Source organism: Drosophila navojoa, chromosome 4, assembly GCF_054131105.1.
Source record: "Drosophila navojoa isolate 15081-1374.11 chromosome 4, UAZ_NAV_1.0, whole genome shotgun sequence".
Classification (NCBI taxonomy): Eukaryota; Metazoa; Arthropoda; class Insecta; order Diptera; family Drosophilidae; genus Drosophila; species Drosophila navojoa.
Window position 1 is genome coordinate 2,124,392 of NC_142892.1, and position 16,464 is coordinate 2,140,855.

Sequence of the window (16,464 nt, forward strand, 5' to 3'; positions counted from 1 at the left end):
CACATATACATACATCTGTATATATTTATATGTATATGCATATATATGGTTTTTTGCTTGCCTAGTGATTCGCATTTTTGTCCTTTGTAGTGCCATTGCGATGCATGCGTTTTGCATGTCAACGTTGGCAGCCTTTCAATCTCTCGCGCTTACGATATATATTTATATATGTGCATGAATCAGAAATATACATTTATATATATATATATATTTTTTTTATTTATCTTTGCTGCTGTTCGCGTGGTCACCGATTCAATTGAGCGCACAGTTTTTGCTTCCGATTTTTTGTGTGGAATTTATTTTCGATTTGGCATCGAAAATTTTCAGTGACGAATCAGACACTGCCACAGGAGCAGTCGGCAGGCAGCTAGGCAGAGGCTGTTACCTGTTGTTGAGTTTAAATATTTTAACTAAATATTTTCGGATTTTTCAGCTATACATATATATGTATGTATAAACCGTTTCTATTAAGCACAAGCACTCTCGTTCGTTGTTCGAGAAGGTGGCACGAATCGTCGTTGGCAGCGTTTTCAATTTCTACTAATCCTGCAACAACAAGAACAACTCGCACACGCACACACACACAAAATGGTAGAAAAAGGAAAAGAAATTACATTGAATTTGAGTACGCGTTGAGCTGGGGCACTGCAACAAAAAAAAATTTGGTATATGCTTTCGATTATATTTTTGGGCTATTTTTTTTATTTTCTGCTTGAACTTTTTTGCTCGTTCGCTCGCTTTATTTGTCTGCCACGCGCTGAAAATTGCGGAAATCGGACAAAGATAAAGGCGTTTTATAGATATATGCATGTGTGTCTATGTATGTGTGTGCTTGTGTTTGAGTGTGTGCTTAGTTTATATAGAAATAATATTTTTTGATGGATTTTGTGACAGCTTAGCTTGGTTTAATGCATTTGATTGAAATTGTGTGCATTGTCTGCGCTCCGGCTGCGTGCCCCAAGCCCCCCCTCTCGCCCTTGCTCATCTAGCATTTTCGTATGCTTTGATTTTTAGCTTTTTTTTTCGTGTCTGTAAGCCGCTTACGGCCAGACGTCAACGTGCCGCACAAGTGTGTTAAGTTTCTTAATTGCCACGTCATGATGCAACTGATGTAGCAGAAGATCGTGACAGTTCTCTGACCCACAGACCCGCGGCACAAACTGCCCCATCATCTTGAACTTGTAATTAGAGGGCCTCCAAAATGTAAATAAAAGGCAACAAAACTTACATTTGACATTGAATTCGTTTTGTTTGCGGGACATTGAAATTATTTATAAGCATTTCAGTTTCGGTTTCAGTTTTGGTTTCGATTTTCGGTTTCGGTTACGCTCATCAAAAACTGATATTTGTAGAATGTGGCCAAAAGGAAACAAAACAATTGAAAAAAATATTGACAGATTTTTAAATTGAGTGCGAAATATTCTTCGGCAAACAAACGCAGCTCAATTCAAATAGATAAACAGTTGTTGGCAACACTTAAGAAGCGCTCGCTGGTTCAAAAAACTAATGCCAATGACCATGCCATCGATGACCATGTCATGACGACAATCCAACAAAGAGATCGGCTCGATCGAACTCAGCTGCAACAGGTTTGAAGCTGGCGCCTAGACCACAGAGGAACGGTGTTGGCAGCAGAGATAGAGGCAGCCTGAGATTGAATTGGAATGATATTTTAAATAAGGCTAAATTAAACTAAGTAGTGGCTAGAAATGTGGTTACTATATAGCTATATAGCTGTACTGTATATCAATGTAAATTATAGTTTTTTTTATTAGTTTCTTAAAGGAACTTAAAATCATTTTTACAAACAAACTATTTAAACCTAAACGGCGTGGAATGCTCAACAAATTATAAAGGCCTGCTTGAAAAATAGCTAAAAATATAATAAAAACTGGCCACTTAGCCAAAAAAAGGCTAAATTGATCAAAAGTTCGTTGATGACAACAAATAAAAAAATAAATAAAAAAAAATTTAAAAAAAAAATGAATAAATACAATAAAATAAAATATGCCTGAAGGCCTTTGTCACTCTGGCTTACAAAATTGTTATTAAGATTTAATTCTTTGTAACAATAAATAAAAGAATAAAATAAAATAAAAAAAAAAAAATAAAGAACTAAATAAACTAAAAAATCAATAAATATATAAAAAAAAATTAAATAAAAAAATAAATAAAATAAAAAAATAAGTACATATTACAAAAATTAAATTTTATTATGGCCCCAGTTTTAGTCTAATATTAATAAGAAAATATATGTATTCAAGGCGAGAATATATTTATTATTATATATGTGGCTTCTTACAGTTAATAATATACTATTATACTATTATACTATATTTATATAGATCCATATATACATTTTTGCAAATTACGTTTCTCTCTCGCTCTCGCAGTTGTCGGCTACAGTTCTTCGCTTTTAATTAATTAGACAAAGAGTCTAGCACTGTCAGCAGCAAGTCATTTACTTAAATTTATAATATTTACTTGCCTTAACTAATTGATTGCTATTTTGATTGCAAATAAAAATCTATTTTCTATGCAACTAAGTCGCTTCTTTTCCTCTACACAACGCATGAGCCTTAAAGCAGCTAAAACAACAGCTCAGCTAGCGGAAGGTATCGTCTGCGCGCTAAATGTTTTCGATGCAATCAAACGCAATAATAACATCAGCAACAGCAACAACAACAACAACAGCAACAGCAACAGCAACAATTGAAACGCATGTTTAATTGAGATTCCGGTTCGATAGCTCGTGTTCGCTCAGTTCTCTTCGCTCGTCGCTCTGCTGTTCGAATCGAACGCGTCGAGTCTTTGGCAAACCCTTGCTAATTTTTCATATAAATAGCCAAAGTGATTTCAAAAACCATCAGCATAACGCAACATCCCAACAAGCCAAACACACACGCCCAGCGCAGACCCGTATTGCTGATATGGTAAGTGTTAAACTCGGACATAAACAGAGAGAGCCCAGCTAGATCAAGGTCGAATTTTACAGTTGAAGATGAAGCAAAGTGCCAACCTGCTGATGCTGCCGCTGCTGCTGCTGGCTGCGGCGGCTTGTGTCGGCGTGAACGCCAAAGCCTTGCGGCCGCGTCGCGATGTCTCACATCTGCCGCTGGAGTACCTGCCACCTGTGGTGCTGCCACCGCTGCCCAGTCGCAATTATTTGCCGCCCGTGGAACAGCATGCGGCCACACTGTCGCATGTCTTGACGCCGCCGCGTGAGTACTTGCCACCCAGCAACGAGTACCTGCCACCAGTTGAGACAACAATCGAACCGGAAACAACTACAACAACAACGACAGCTGCGCCCACAACAACAACAGCAGCCAGCGAGCTGCCCACAACGGAGGCAGCGGCCATCACGACCACGGAGCAGCCAACTGTGGAGGAGACGGAGGCGCCAACCCACGAGGATATCATTGAGGACATAGTGGAGCCTGCTGGCTCGCTGCAGGCCGATGGCTATCACTATGCCACGCCCAATGTCATACCCGATCTGACGCCCACCGTCGAGGCCTATCTGCCGCCGCTGGAGCACAATGCGGTGGCCGTCGAGCCGGTGCCGCAGAGCGAGGAGGAGTCTGCGGCGCTGCTGGATGATGGCTATCATTATCGTGCGATCAGGCGACTAAGGTTCTAAGTATATACATATATGTATATATAATATGTATGTATATTAACCCGCAATTGTTATATGTTATATGTGCGAATTCGGTTAACTTGCAATAAAAGGAATTGTCTATAAATACGCGACATTCGCACACAACTCAATTAGACGTGTTGGCAGGCGGGCAGCGCGGGGGCAGCAGGCGTGCGTCTAAGGATATTTGATGTGTGCGCCATAACATTTCATTTGATATTGATGACAGGAAATTAGAAAAATGTTTTCATTCGGTTTGCCACAGTTGTGGCGCTTACTCCTCACTGCTGACTGCTGCTCCGCTCCTCATCATCATCATCATCATCACCATCAGGCACGTCATCATCGTCATCAGCTTTTGCTTTTTGTCTTCTCCCACATCGTGTCTCATCATTTCCGTTGTCCTTTTTCTCGTGTGGCTTCACAATTGATTTGTTGTCGCTTCACAATCCTTGCGCTGTCACAGGATGTGTGTGTGTGTGTGTGTGTGTGCGTGTTTGTGTGTGCTTGGCACTGTCTTTTTCTTTTCTTTGCGCGCCCGATCGTCCTCCCAACTGTCTTCAACATATATTGATTAGGCATGCTTCAAGTTTGCTCTCTTCCTTTCTCTCTCTCTCTTGCCTTCTCTCCCTCTAGCTTGCTCTCAATAATTCAACAATTTTCCAAACGTTTGATTAAGTCATCGCCTGTTTTAAGTGTTGTCGTTGCATGTGAATGCCCTTTCAGCGGGTAGATTGATTCTGATACTCAGCTTGTCATGTTGAGCTGACCCTGTGAACTGAGAGTCAGATTCAAATCCAGCATTAAGCTAGTACTTCAACTTATAGAGCATTCAATTTACGCATATTTTCAAAGCTAAATTCTCTGCCTGTTTTATTGTGCTTGAAAGCAGGCATAAACATAAATATAAATGGATATTGCGTGCTTGTCGTTGTTGAATTATTGATAAATTGTGGCCAAGCATCGGGCATCAAACTTTATAAATTGCCTGACAAATTTTCGGCAGCGTGCAACAAGTGGCGCACAGTTGTTGCCTGCAACAGGCCAGCAACAGAAGAAAATGTTGCGGTTAGCGAAGCGTAAACCAAAATGAAAAGGCGAACACTAGAACACAAGAAGAATAAAAAAAACTCTGCCGAAAATTTAAAGCGCACAACAGCTTGTACGCCATTTGGCCCAAAGGAGTTTCGTTTCGTTTCGGTTCTGTGCTGGGCAGGCCAAAACAAACACCTGTAAACAGTCGCAAGTTAGGCGATGGAAATGGAAATTGAATGTGGAAAAGCTTTAAGCGAAAAAGCTTCGTTGAGTTCGCTTCAGCATTCAACATTGAACGAAGCCGACAGGAAAAGCGCATAAAAGGCAGGCACATCGGAAAATTCAACTCAGTTGCGGTTTCAACGTCTCCTACTGCGAACGCGAGCTGCACTAGGAAATTCGTTGCGACAAGTGAAAAACGTTGGGGTTTCGAAAGAAGGTAGCCGACAGCAAGAAAAATCCACAAGCAAATGACTATAATTTAATATTTATAATTTAAATTTGAATAAACAATAAATGGGAATATGAATTCAAATATATTATAAAAAGTCTTCTTAAATTTAATGAGCATAAAATGAAATAGTGAACAAATATTTGACTGCTTTAACATAAACTGCACATATAATGGAACATAATTTATAATATATAGTTTTTTATTAAAGCTTAAAAAAATGTTAAAAAGTTTACTTCAGCAGCAAAAGTTGTGAAAAGTTGCATAAAATATAAACAACAAGAATTCAGAGCGCAAAATAAAATAGTTTAACTAAAACAGAGAACCAACCAATAAAAAGTCGATGAAACAAAAAAAAAAATACTAAAAAATTAAATATTCTTTGATTAAATATTAACACTGAATAGAGATGTGAACATTGAAGAATAAAGTAAAAAAATAAAAAACAAATTATAAATTCAAGCATTTAATATTTACAGTCAATATAAATATTTATGTATGCATATGAAACAAATTTGAAGCAATAAATTTAGTAAGTTTATTAAACAATTTAAAGTGTAAACTAAATATAAACACTCAATATAAATATTTATATTAAACAACTTTGGAAGCCATAAATTGATCAAGTTTATTAAACAATTTAAAGTGTAAACTAAGTGATAATTAAATGGAAACTGGTGAAAAGTGAACCAGCGGGCACTAAAATATATATAGAAAATAAAAAAAATATATAAATACAATCATATAATTAGAATATATATTTTTAATTAGAATATATATTTAAATATAAATAAAATAATATAATTAGAATATGCAATTCATAAATTCCTTATACATAATCAGTAGAACTCAGGCTTAATATTATCTGATTTTTTGTAATTTTATGGCGTCTGCCACGCCTACCTCAGGGATTGAGCTCCGACTATATAAATCTATGTTTTCCGATTAACTCTGCCTCGATTAAGGTAAACAGTGATCCAATAGCAAAGCCAAATTGATCGTGGTTTATAGCTGCATAAGTCGATATACATATATATACATATATACATATGTATGTACACATACATATATCAATTTGTTCGTATAAGCTTAAACAATGGAGTTTATGAAAGGCATAGCAGACGCCCTTTGGCCAGCATTTCAGCAGCAATGCAACTCCAAGTTTCCAATTGCAAGTCTCTGGATAAAAAAGCGCTTTTCGCTTTTGCTATTCATAGAGAGTGAAACAGCAGGACAAACATTCCACTTAGCAGAGCGTGAATAGAGTGGAGCATGCAAAGGGAAATAAATAAGTAAAAAATAACAAATTCCTTAGATAATTTGAAAAACAAAACTATATATATAAAGAAAAGAATTTTGACTGAAGAGAGAATGAATGCATAAATGTGTTTATAAACAATAAACAAAATAAAGAAAAGTGCAAATAAAAAACATGAAACAAAAATGCAAAAAGAGAATTTTAATTAAATGTGAAAAATAAACATAAAAAGAAGAAAAAAAAAACGAAAACAAGTAAACAACATAAAGCGCTATTATAATTAGATAAAAGCAAACATAACTGTAATATAATTGAATTAAATGCTTTGTATACATGCACATATGTATATATTTATAAATATGTATATATTATAATCATAAATCGATTTTAAAAGACGCAAAAAAAAAACAAAGCTGAAGCTAAAAATAATTTAACGCTCAATTAAATTGAAACTTGGAAGCGAACTTTCACAACATTTGCAATTAAAATGCAATTAAATTGTGCACAAATCAAATTAAATCTTATATTACACACACACACAGCCAGACACATATATATAGATATATATTTACAGTTAGTTATTTTGGCTCAATGACAACAGCAATAAATAAACAAATTGATGGCTCTGAAATTGAATATAGTTTTCGCATTTATATATAGTGTTTGGTTTATTAAATAAACTGCATCTACCTGTGCCCCATTGTTGTTGTTGTTGTTGTCTGTTTTCTGTTGTATTGTTACACTGCCACACACAAACACGCATACACACACACACACATAGGTAGGTTTATTAATAAACGTTTGGCATACAAAGCCACAGCCACATAGAACAGATAATGAAAATCGTGTATACGCGCCGTTGCCCGCGGCTGCCACAACGTGTACATGCATGCAGGCGTGTGCGTGTGTATAGGTGTGTTTCTGTACTTGTGTGTGTGTGTGTGTGTGGCACGCTTTTGTATTTATTAATAACAAAGTAATCAGACATTGTAATCTCCTCGCAAAGCGTATTACAGCAGTCATAACAATGCCAGCTCAAGCAAGTGCTCGCCTCTCCCACTCTCTCCCTCACTCTCCCACTCCCCCGTCGGTCTCTCTTTCACTCTCTATCAATGCTTTTTGCTTTGGTTTATCCGGCTACTGTTGCTGCTGCATCCTTAGTCAGCTCCTGCGGCTTTTGTTGTTAGCTGCGGCGCACTTCCGCCTCAAGTGGCAACAACAACAACAAAATTGTTTCATAATATTTATCAATTTGTTGTTGTTGTTGTTTCGCTTTCAATTTTCTATATATTTTTTTTCGTTTGCATTATTTTCTAATTTGACGTACCTAATTCTCGTTCCGCCCCTCTCTCTCTCATTCATTCGACTTCCTCTCTCTCACCCTCTTTGTGCTTTGATTTCGATTTTTGCATTTTTAATTTTTTTTTGTTTGGCTTCAATTTGCGTTGATTTTGCTTTGGCGCCTGATTGCCTATATTGGCCTATTGGCCCACAGCACTGGTCCGGGTGTGGGCGTGGCGCCATATTGATGGGTTTATGGCGTGTTTATGAGCCAACACAACAAATTGCCAACACACAATCATTTACTTGCGCCGTCCGTCTGTCTTTATGTTATTGCATGGAACATTTCGCATGCAAATTGCAGTAAATGTTTTTCTTTTTTTGTGCTCAGTGTTCGGGGCCACGCCCACACCGCACGGCCGCCCTTAATTGCAGCTGAACAGTGGGTCAAACTAATAAGCAACAAATTAATTTGATTTGCATAATTGTGATGCCTTTCAAGAGACAGAAGGAAACGCACTGAAGGCGTCTGAGGCCGGGACATCGAGGCGTATGATTAATATGCAGAAGAAACCTTGACTGGCAGCGGCTTGCATTCGCATTTAAATAAGTGTTAACTGTTGTTTCGTTTTATCTCTGTTTTCTTTTGCAGCTGTCATTTGTAATTTAAAATACAACAACAACAACAACAAAATCCAACCACAAAAAGGCATAAAAAAAAAGCTGTCAAGCCGCAACAGCAGCAGCAGCAGCAAAAATTGAAGCGAGAACAGCAACAAATCAGTTTAATTTAAATTTTCCCTTTTTTCAAACAACACACAAAAAGTGTGGGCGTGCGTGTGAGTGTGTATATGTGTGTGTGTGTGTGAAAAGGGAAGTTTTTTTTTTTTTGCTGTTAAGACAAGACCTTCTTTTGCGTCGACCCAAAACAAACAGTAAAGAAACAAAATAAGGAGCGAGAAAAGAAAAAAATAAACACTCGACAGCTCGCGACGAGGGCCGACGGAGGAGCCTGTAAAAAGTATTTATTATAATTATTTGGGATATTTTTCATTTAAACGCGCTTTTCATTTGCCGCCACAAAAGCTGAGTAATAAGAAATTTTCTAAAATGTAAAAATATAAAAAATCGAAAAAAAAAAACCAATAAAATATAATAACGGGACGAAGAAGTGAATCGTGAACAGTAGCAGTATCGTGGAGCAGTCACGGGCAGCGGCGCTGCCGATAACGCTGCATACTTAGTGGCATCAGACGTGCCGGCACCTGCCGCAACAGCAGACCCATTAGACAGGTATGCAAAAGCCACACATTAATTCTCATTTCCCGATAATGCCCTGTAAATGTATGTACAGAGTGGGGTATGCCCTAGCTGTGATGTGATGAAGCAGACTTGAGTGAATGTGAAGAGCTGAATACATATATTCTATACATATGATACTCTTTCTTCTTATACGACTGTCTGTTTATTTATGTGTATCTGATAATACCCTGTAAGCGTGTGGAGAGAGTAAGAGTGAAATACACTGAAGTTTTGCTTGGGATTGGAACCACAGAAGCTTTGCTTAACTGTGACTGAACAATTGTATTTGATACCCCTATATATTCGATTGTCTTTTAATGCCTCCTAAACATTCACAGAGTGTCTTAGCGTAGGGTATACTCTAGTTGTGTCTGGTTGTGCCAATGAAAGTATTTTTGAATGAATTGGAATGATAAGAGGCGCTTCTACACATACTATATGTTAAATACTCCTAATTTTTATTCGAACCATTTATCTATCTGTCCATCAGTGCCCGCATGACATGCTTACAAATAGCTATGTACTATAAGCTAGCATGTCATAGATGATAAGTTGAGTTTAATGAATTCAAATAGTTAAATATATACATATAAATATAGAGCTCGAGCAGTTAGCATGCATATGTACTCGAAGGTTGTAAAGGAAAGATTTTGATTCAGTTCTTTATTTGACTTATTCCTTTACCTGTTTGGTCTTTGCTCTCTTTAAACTATTCATTAACATCTTCAAGTTTCAATATACCGATAAATATGGATTCTTATTGTTTGAGTATGCCAACAGCTGATCAGTTCAGATACTCTATGTACTCATATATGTATATATATCCTTTTCATTAACTAGCTCGCCATATAGAGGAGCCGAACCTATCAAGACTCCTGCGGCTGTCTGCTCACACACACCTAAGTGTCGGTTCTTCTATCAGTCTGTGCATCTTTTCTGTCTGTCTGCTCTTCCATGTTCATATCTCCTTAAATACATTTGCTTCTGCATATCTGCGTCTGCCTCTGCTTCTGTCTGTCTGCCAAGCAAATTTCTTTTGTTGAGCTACGGCCACAGCGTGTCTTTGTTGCTCACAGACTATCTCTTGGTCTATCTTCTGTATAATTTTACTTAATTTGGGCAGCAGGTCAGCTGCTAGGCACTCGGCTATGGCTTTGGCTTTCGCTTTAGCTTTGGCTTTGTATATTTCGGCTTTGTCTTTCTGAATTGTGCTCGGATTTAGTTAATTCATGTGCTGCAGCTTCGGCTTTCACAGCAAAGCGTTTAATTATTTAATTTTGTTGCATGCTGCATACGCCTTCTTTGCCACCAGTTGCCGCAGCAAAAGGCCACGTGCCACTCATTTTACTGGCTTTCACGTGGATTTTAGTCAGTTTTTTCTTTCGGCGGTTGCTGTTGCGGTTCACTGTCTGCCATTGCTCATGTCAGTTGTGGTGCGGGTGGGTGTGGATGTGTGTGTGGGGTGTATGGGTCTGTTCTCGCTATGAACTATGTTTCAGTGTTGCGGCTAGCTTTGCGTATGCTTAATATGAACTCTATGAATTATTAAGTATACGTAATGAGCTAGTAAATTAGTTTGTCAAATTTAATAAAAATAGAAAACATAAACTACGCCCAAAATATCGAAGAAGAAATACCCTGCAATAGACTTAACTTTATTCATATAGTAGCTATAGGATATAAAATTTACCCTGTTGACATATCATTTGAATATAGGGTAACTTCTAGATAAAAGCTTATTTTTCTAGCTAATCAAGTATGTATGTATGTACGGAAGAGATACTTCCCTCTTCGCATCACATTAACCCCTTTACAAAGGATACAAACCTCAGCTGGCAGCACATGAGCAAAATAAAAATGCATTTTGCACAAGTTTCGCTTTTAGCTGCGGCTTTACGGCACGGACAGGTGCCAAGAGCAGGTGCTCAGTTGAGGATTTCCAGGCAGCGACTCGGCGGTCTGTAGCAGCAATTAGTTAGCGCAAAGTTGATGTTGCTGGCTTGGGCACACAGGCTTATGTGATTTGTGTGTCGACTATGTATTAGTTTTGACTGTTGCCCTTGTGGGTTAAGTAACGCTCAAAGTTGAGCCGAACTTCCTTTACATCAATGGTGGCTACAAGTTGGCAAAGTTCTTGATATTAACATGATGTTGGAGTTGGTAATAAAGCATTTACCAGAACAATATATGTATATCAAAAATTAACGAAACAATAGAAATGAAGGCAAAACTAACTTTTGGTACCCTGTAAAAATGCGTATAAAATATTTCAATTAATCAACATTAACAAGTATATTAATCTGTAACTAAAAACAGCTAGGGTATCTCACCGTGTATCAGCTGATCAATCATTCAAATCAATAGGAAAACCATAAACAAAACAAAGCCACATTGAATTTAATCTGTGGCTAATTGGAGAGAACACGCCGCTAATTAGTTGTCTGCTGCTGCTCTTGTGGCATGTTGTTCTCTGTGGCAGCTACAGTAATTACTCATTGATAAAGGTTAGACAATTCATTTTTGCCATTCATTTCTATAATTAATAATTGAATGATGTTGTATTCGATGTGCGTTTAAAAGGTCGCCCCCCAAAAAAACACCGAATCGAGCATGGTAGGCGTTAATTTATTCATTAGATTTTGCTGCACATCTCAATTCATGCCGAATTAGAGAGAGGGCGAAACAAAGAGAGATAGTGAGGGAGAGACGAGGGAGGAAGGAATTGGAGTAGAGTGTAGTATTGTGCGTAACTTGTTACGCAGGACACGCACAAACGTGAAAGACACTTGCTGTTAAATAGATTTATGCTATGCTTGGCCAATATGCTTACACACGTTCAGCGAGATTAGAAGAGTATATCAGCTACAGCTGCAGATACAGATACACATGCACACAGGTACAAAGATGCAGATGCACAGGTACAGATGCAAAGATACACAGATACAGATGCGTAGATACAAATATAGATACTTAGATACAGATACAGATGCGTATATGCATACAGATACATAGATGCAGATAAATAGATACATACACAGATACATAGATACAGATACGAAGATACAGATACATAGATACAGATACATGGATACAGATATGAAGATACAGATATGTAGATACAGATACATATATACAGATACATAGATACAGATGCATAGATACAGATACGTAGATACAGATAGATAGATACATAGATACAGATACATAGATACAGATGCATAGATACAGATATAAAGATACAGAAACATAGATACAGATACATAGATACTGATGCATAGATACGGTCAGATACATAGATACAGATACGAAGATACAGATACATAGATACAGATACATGGATACAGATACATGGATACAGATATGAAGATACAGATAGATAGATACAGATACATAGATACAGATACATAGATACAGATGCATAGATACAGATACAAATATACTAATACATATGTATATACATAGATACAGATACACAGATGCAGATACATAGATACAGATACATAGATACGGTCAGATACATAGATACAGATACAGATACAAAGATACAGATACAGATACATAGATACAGATACATAGATACATATACATAGATGCAGATACATAGATACAGATACAAAGATACAGAAACATAGATACAGATGCATAGATACAGGTACATAGATACAGATAAATAGATACAGATACATAGATACAGATACATAGATACAGATGCATAGACACAGATACGTAGATACAGATACATAGACACAGATACATAGATACAGATGCATAGATACAGATACGTAGATACAGATACATAGATACAGATACGAAGTTACAGATACGAAGTTACAGATACATAGATACAATTACATAGATACAGATACATTATTACAGATACGTAGATATAGATATAGATACATAGATACAGATAAGAAGATACAGATACATAGATAAAGATACAGAACAGATACATAATTACAGATACACAGATACAGATAGAGATACAGATACATAATTACAGATACACAGATACAGATACACATATATTCCTTATAGATATCTGAATTAGTATTAGCTGTAGAGTATTGCGCGGCGTATATCACCTGATTGCAGCAGCTCTTATATGGCTCTGACATTCCTTAAGCTAATCCTAGCTACCGTCTTAATTCCTCTTTCATGTCTTTGACATTGTCGCCACGTGCAGCAGCCCCACGGTCAGATGTCCTTGAACTTTTCAACGTACGTGATGTGCTTTAATTTAGATCCACTCACACACACACACACACACATACAGACGTTTGTGTGCAGCTAAGTAAATGCAAAACGCATTGGCCACTGTCTGTGGCAACTGCTGCAGTTCATAAAACCCGCTCGAAATTAAACAAACAGCCACAAAAATTAACCGAAAATAATATTCTGTTTATTTAGTTTGGAAATTTTTTGGCATGCATACAAATAAGCAGCAGGCAGACGACTATTGAAACTGTTCCGGATTGGCTGTCAGTCAGTGGGTCAGTGGTGTAGCGAAATGTTGATTGAGAATGCGATGCAATGCAATGCAAAAATGTGCCAAACACGTTATATACATTGAGAAATTCTGTGTGTGCTTCAATAAGACTAGGCGCAAGGTAAAAAGAAATAAATCAAGTGCAAGAGAGAGAGAGAGAGAGAGAGAGAGAGAGAGAGAAGAAAAGGGGATTGAAATACTCTACCATATTGGCTGGCTACTCTACCATTAGACTTAATCTTGAAGAAAATTTCACTTCAGTTTGCATGATAGGATCTGGTCTAAAGATCAATGTCTAAAATACATATTTTTATTTTACTTTAAAGTAGATTTAAAATTTGTAAGCAAAGTTCATTCAAGGCTAGGAGCAAACATTTAAATTCCATATCCTAATGAAATGATCCTTTTGGCATTTGAAATTCAATTCATGCACCAAATTATAAGAGCCTCTTTCTCTCGCATAATCTTAAAGGCGTAAGAAAATGCTGTCGACATTCACACAAATCAATGATGAGGCAGCTGCCTTCAACTTGGAACTGGCGCCGGTTCTGGCTGGCTGCCAAATCGGGCACTTGACGGGGCCAAAGGCGCTGGCTCAGACCTCGGACCACGGACCTTGCTCTCGGGCCCAAGGCGGCAGGCCCTAGGCACAGTCATTGACAGACGCCGTGTGTGCACTTAAGTGCATTGCATGGCAGGGTGTACGGTAGGCTCTGTGTGTGTGTGTGTGTGTGTGTTGGGGATAGTTAGCCTAAGGACCTCTACCTAATTTTAATTAAATGCTGCAGTTGTTGTAGCAACATAAACGCTCTCTGCTTCTTGGCTGCAACTGAGCCGAGCGACTAGAGAATTTAAGTTCAGTCCCGAGTCATATGCAAATTGCCGTGAGGCATTAGCACTGAAAAAACATCAGCCCTGCCTGGTCCTCGCATATGGAACGAATGAAGGATAATGGACTCCAGGGTGGCTCAAAACAATGCGAAAGCAGAAACCGATGCAACCGAAGAAAGAAAACAATGAATAAAGCCAAAACCATGGCCCGGAGCGCAGCAACACAACAGACGGAGCTAACTAGGGTGTACGTGCAGCACTAAGAAATACCACGCACATAGTTTTCATTATATTTAGCAATAAAGAATTTCCAGGGACTTATTATGGTGGTAGAAGAGGGAAAACATTCAAAGGGAAAAGTTTTGTCAAAGTGAAAGCTTTTATTGCAATATCAAATTAAATTTTAAGCAGTTATAAAAAATACTCAGAAAGAGGATGTGGCCGCAGCTGAATACCCTAGAAATATAGTTGAGCTACCAAAAGTACAGATTACAGAGAAAATTTGCATTACTCCGGGAACTTTTAGAATATATGTTAAGCTAAATAAATATTTCCTTTCGTTATACACTAACTTTTCAAACTACTGCAATTGATTACCTTTGTAGCCTTATGGTAGTCGTGTCTTCTCCATGGCTGCTCTTGTTTGTGCCCAGGGTACTTAAAAGAAAACAATGCTGTTTTGTGTTTGCCTCTTCCACAATGCATTCATAAGTACAACAATGTGAGCGCTGTCAGGGCCAGGTGAGGTTAAGTTATGCCCAGGGGCCAGGACTATGGAAAAGCAAAGCCGTTGCTGCTGATAATGCAATTGCTGCACCTCCTGCTGCTGCTGCTGCTGCGGCAGCTCATCCTATTGATGCATCTCTATTGAAGCAGCTGCCTGGTTAAGCAACTCCGGGTCCGTCTGCCTCGCTCGTTTGTCATTTGCTTTGCTTAACTTGATCATGTCAGAAATTACTAAGTCAAGCAGCAGCTGCTGCTCCCCCACCCCCACCTGCCCGCTCGGCTGCCTGCCTGAGTAAGCTGCTTAGCTTTGGCTTCTTGCCACAGATAGGTAGAGCTTGCCGCCTGCTGCTCGTTTGTGCTGCTGTTTGTTTGGCTTTTATTGGACTCATAAATGTGTGCTGGCTGTCGAATATGTTTACCTTTTTTTATTGCTCTCATGTCTCCTGACGCGTTTACAAATGCTTATATATACATACATATAAATTTATTATATATTCGCTTGATTTCGTTTTAGCCACAAATTTAAACAACGATTTTTCGCTGTTGCTGCAATTAATTATGAATTTCTGTGCTTCTGGTTTTCCTTATTTCTTTTTTTGGCCAACCCAAAACTGTTTTTGTTTACGATCCCCATTCAATTTAATCAATCAAAGTGCGTGAGTGTGTGAGAAGTATTATGACTTCCGTTTGCTTTGCTTAAGTTTACCTCTAATGCTGTGCCTAATGTGATTCATTTGTTTGTAAATTGGACCATAAATTGAAGAAATTTGAAGTTGTTTAACAGGGATAACAATGGGATAAAGCAATTTTGCTTCTTATATGAGAAATATATTATTGATTGCAAATCTTAACGAATTGGCCCTTGGGGAATAGAAAGGAGCAGCTGGCCAAAGAGGTTAGGTAGATGATAAGGTCAGCGATTAGTCAAAAGGTATTCCCATATTCATTAATATATGCCTCAAGGACTGGCATATAATCTGCAGCTGGAGCATATCTGATATTCCAAGCATGAAAACCCACGAAATTTCGGCTCGAAAATCACTTTCCGAGTCATGATTGCTGTTATTAACAGTAAAGTTTTCAGACTATCTGTAAAACATCCTATACAATGTGCACCAATTTAAAAGCTTTGCTTGTTGAAATAAAGTTAACTAACAATACAATCAATCAGTTTCAAAGTCATTAAGTGCGTTTGTTTATGTGGAAGCGAAATGCCTTAGACAAAATAACATAGACAATGCAGCAGCTGCAGCAACTGCTTACTCTCTCTCTCTCTCTCTCTCTCTCTCTCTCTCTCTCTCTCTCTCTTTCTGCCCAAATAAACATGAATATTTATATTTAACGTGCTACCTGTAAACATAGCATTTTATTTGCTAGCTGCTGCTGTAGAGCGTACGCTCTGGCGTATGAGTAATATGAGTTATATGTTATAGTCGACTTGGCGCAGC

General features: G+C 37.9%; 2 protein-coding genes and 1 long non-coding RNA gene across 8 annotated transcripts in view; all 3 read left to right on the forward strand.

The window, feature by feature from the left end:
* Window positions 1-2,855: 2,855 nt before the first annotated feature.
* LOC108650382 (uncharacterized) lies at window positions 2,856-3,751 on the forward strand. Its single transcript, XM_018099498.3, has 2 exons — window positions 2,856-2,933; window positions 2,996-3,751. The coding sequence occupies exons 1-2, from the start codon at window positions 2,931-2,933 to the stop codon at window positions 3,641-3,643; spliced, it is 651 nt and encodes a 216-aa protein (XP_017954987.2). The 5' UTR covers window positions 2,856-2,930; the 3' UTR covers window positions 3,644-3,751.
* A 1,276-nt stretch (window positions 3,752-5,027) lies between these two features.
* The window catches only part of LOC108651148 (uncharacterized), a 44,838-nt gene continuing 33,401 nt past the window's right edge, over window positions 5,028-16,464 (forward strand). For 2 of the 6 annotated variants that reach the window (XM_089259105.1, XM_089259109.1), the window contains exons 1-2: window positions 5,028-5,117; window positions 8,321-8,961. The gene's annotated coding sequence lies outside the window, so the exon portion shown is untranslated. The remainder of the gene's footprint in view (window positions 5,118-8,320; window positions 8,962-16,464) is intronic. The other 4 variants (XM_018100619.3, XM_089259106.1, XM_089259107.1 and 1 more) reach the window with 4 other exon arrangements.
* LOC149091313 (uncharacterized) lies at window positions 11,993-12,617 on the forward strand. Its single transcript, XR_016196742.1, has 2 exons — window positions 11,993-12,420; window positions 12,519-12,617. It is a non-coding gene; the product is annotated as an uncharacterized LOC149091313 (long non-coding RNA).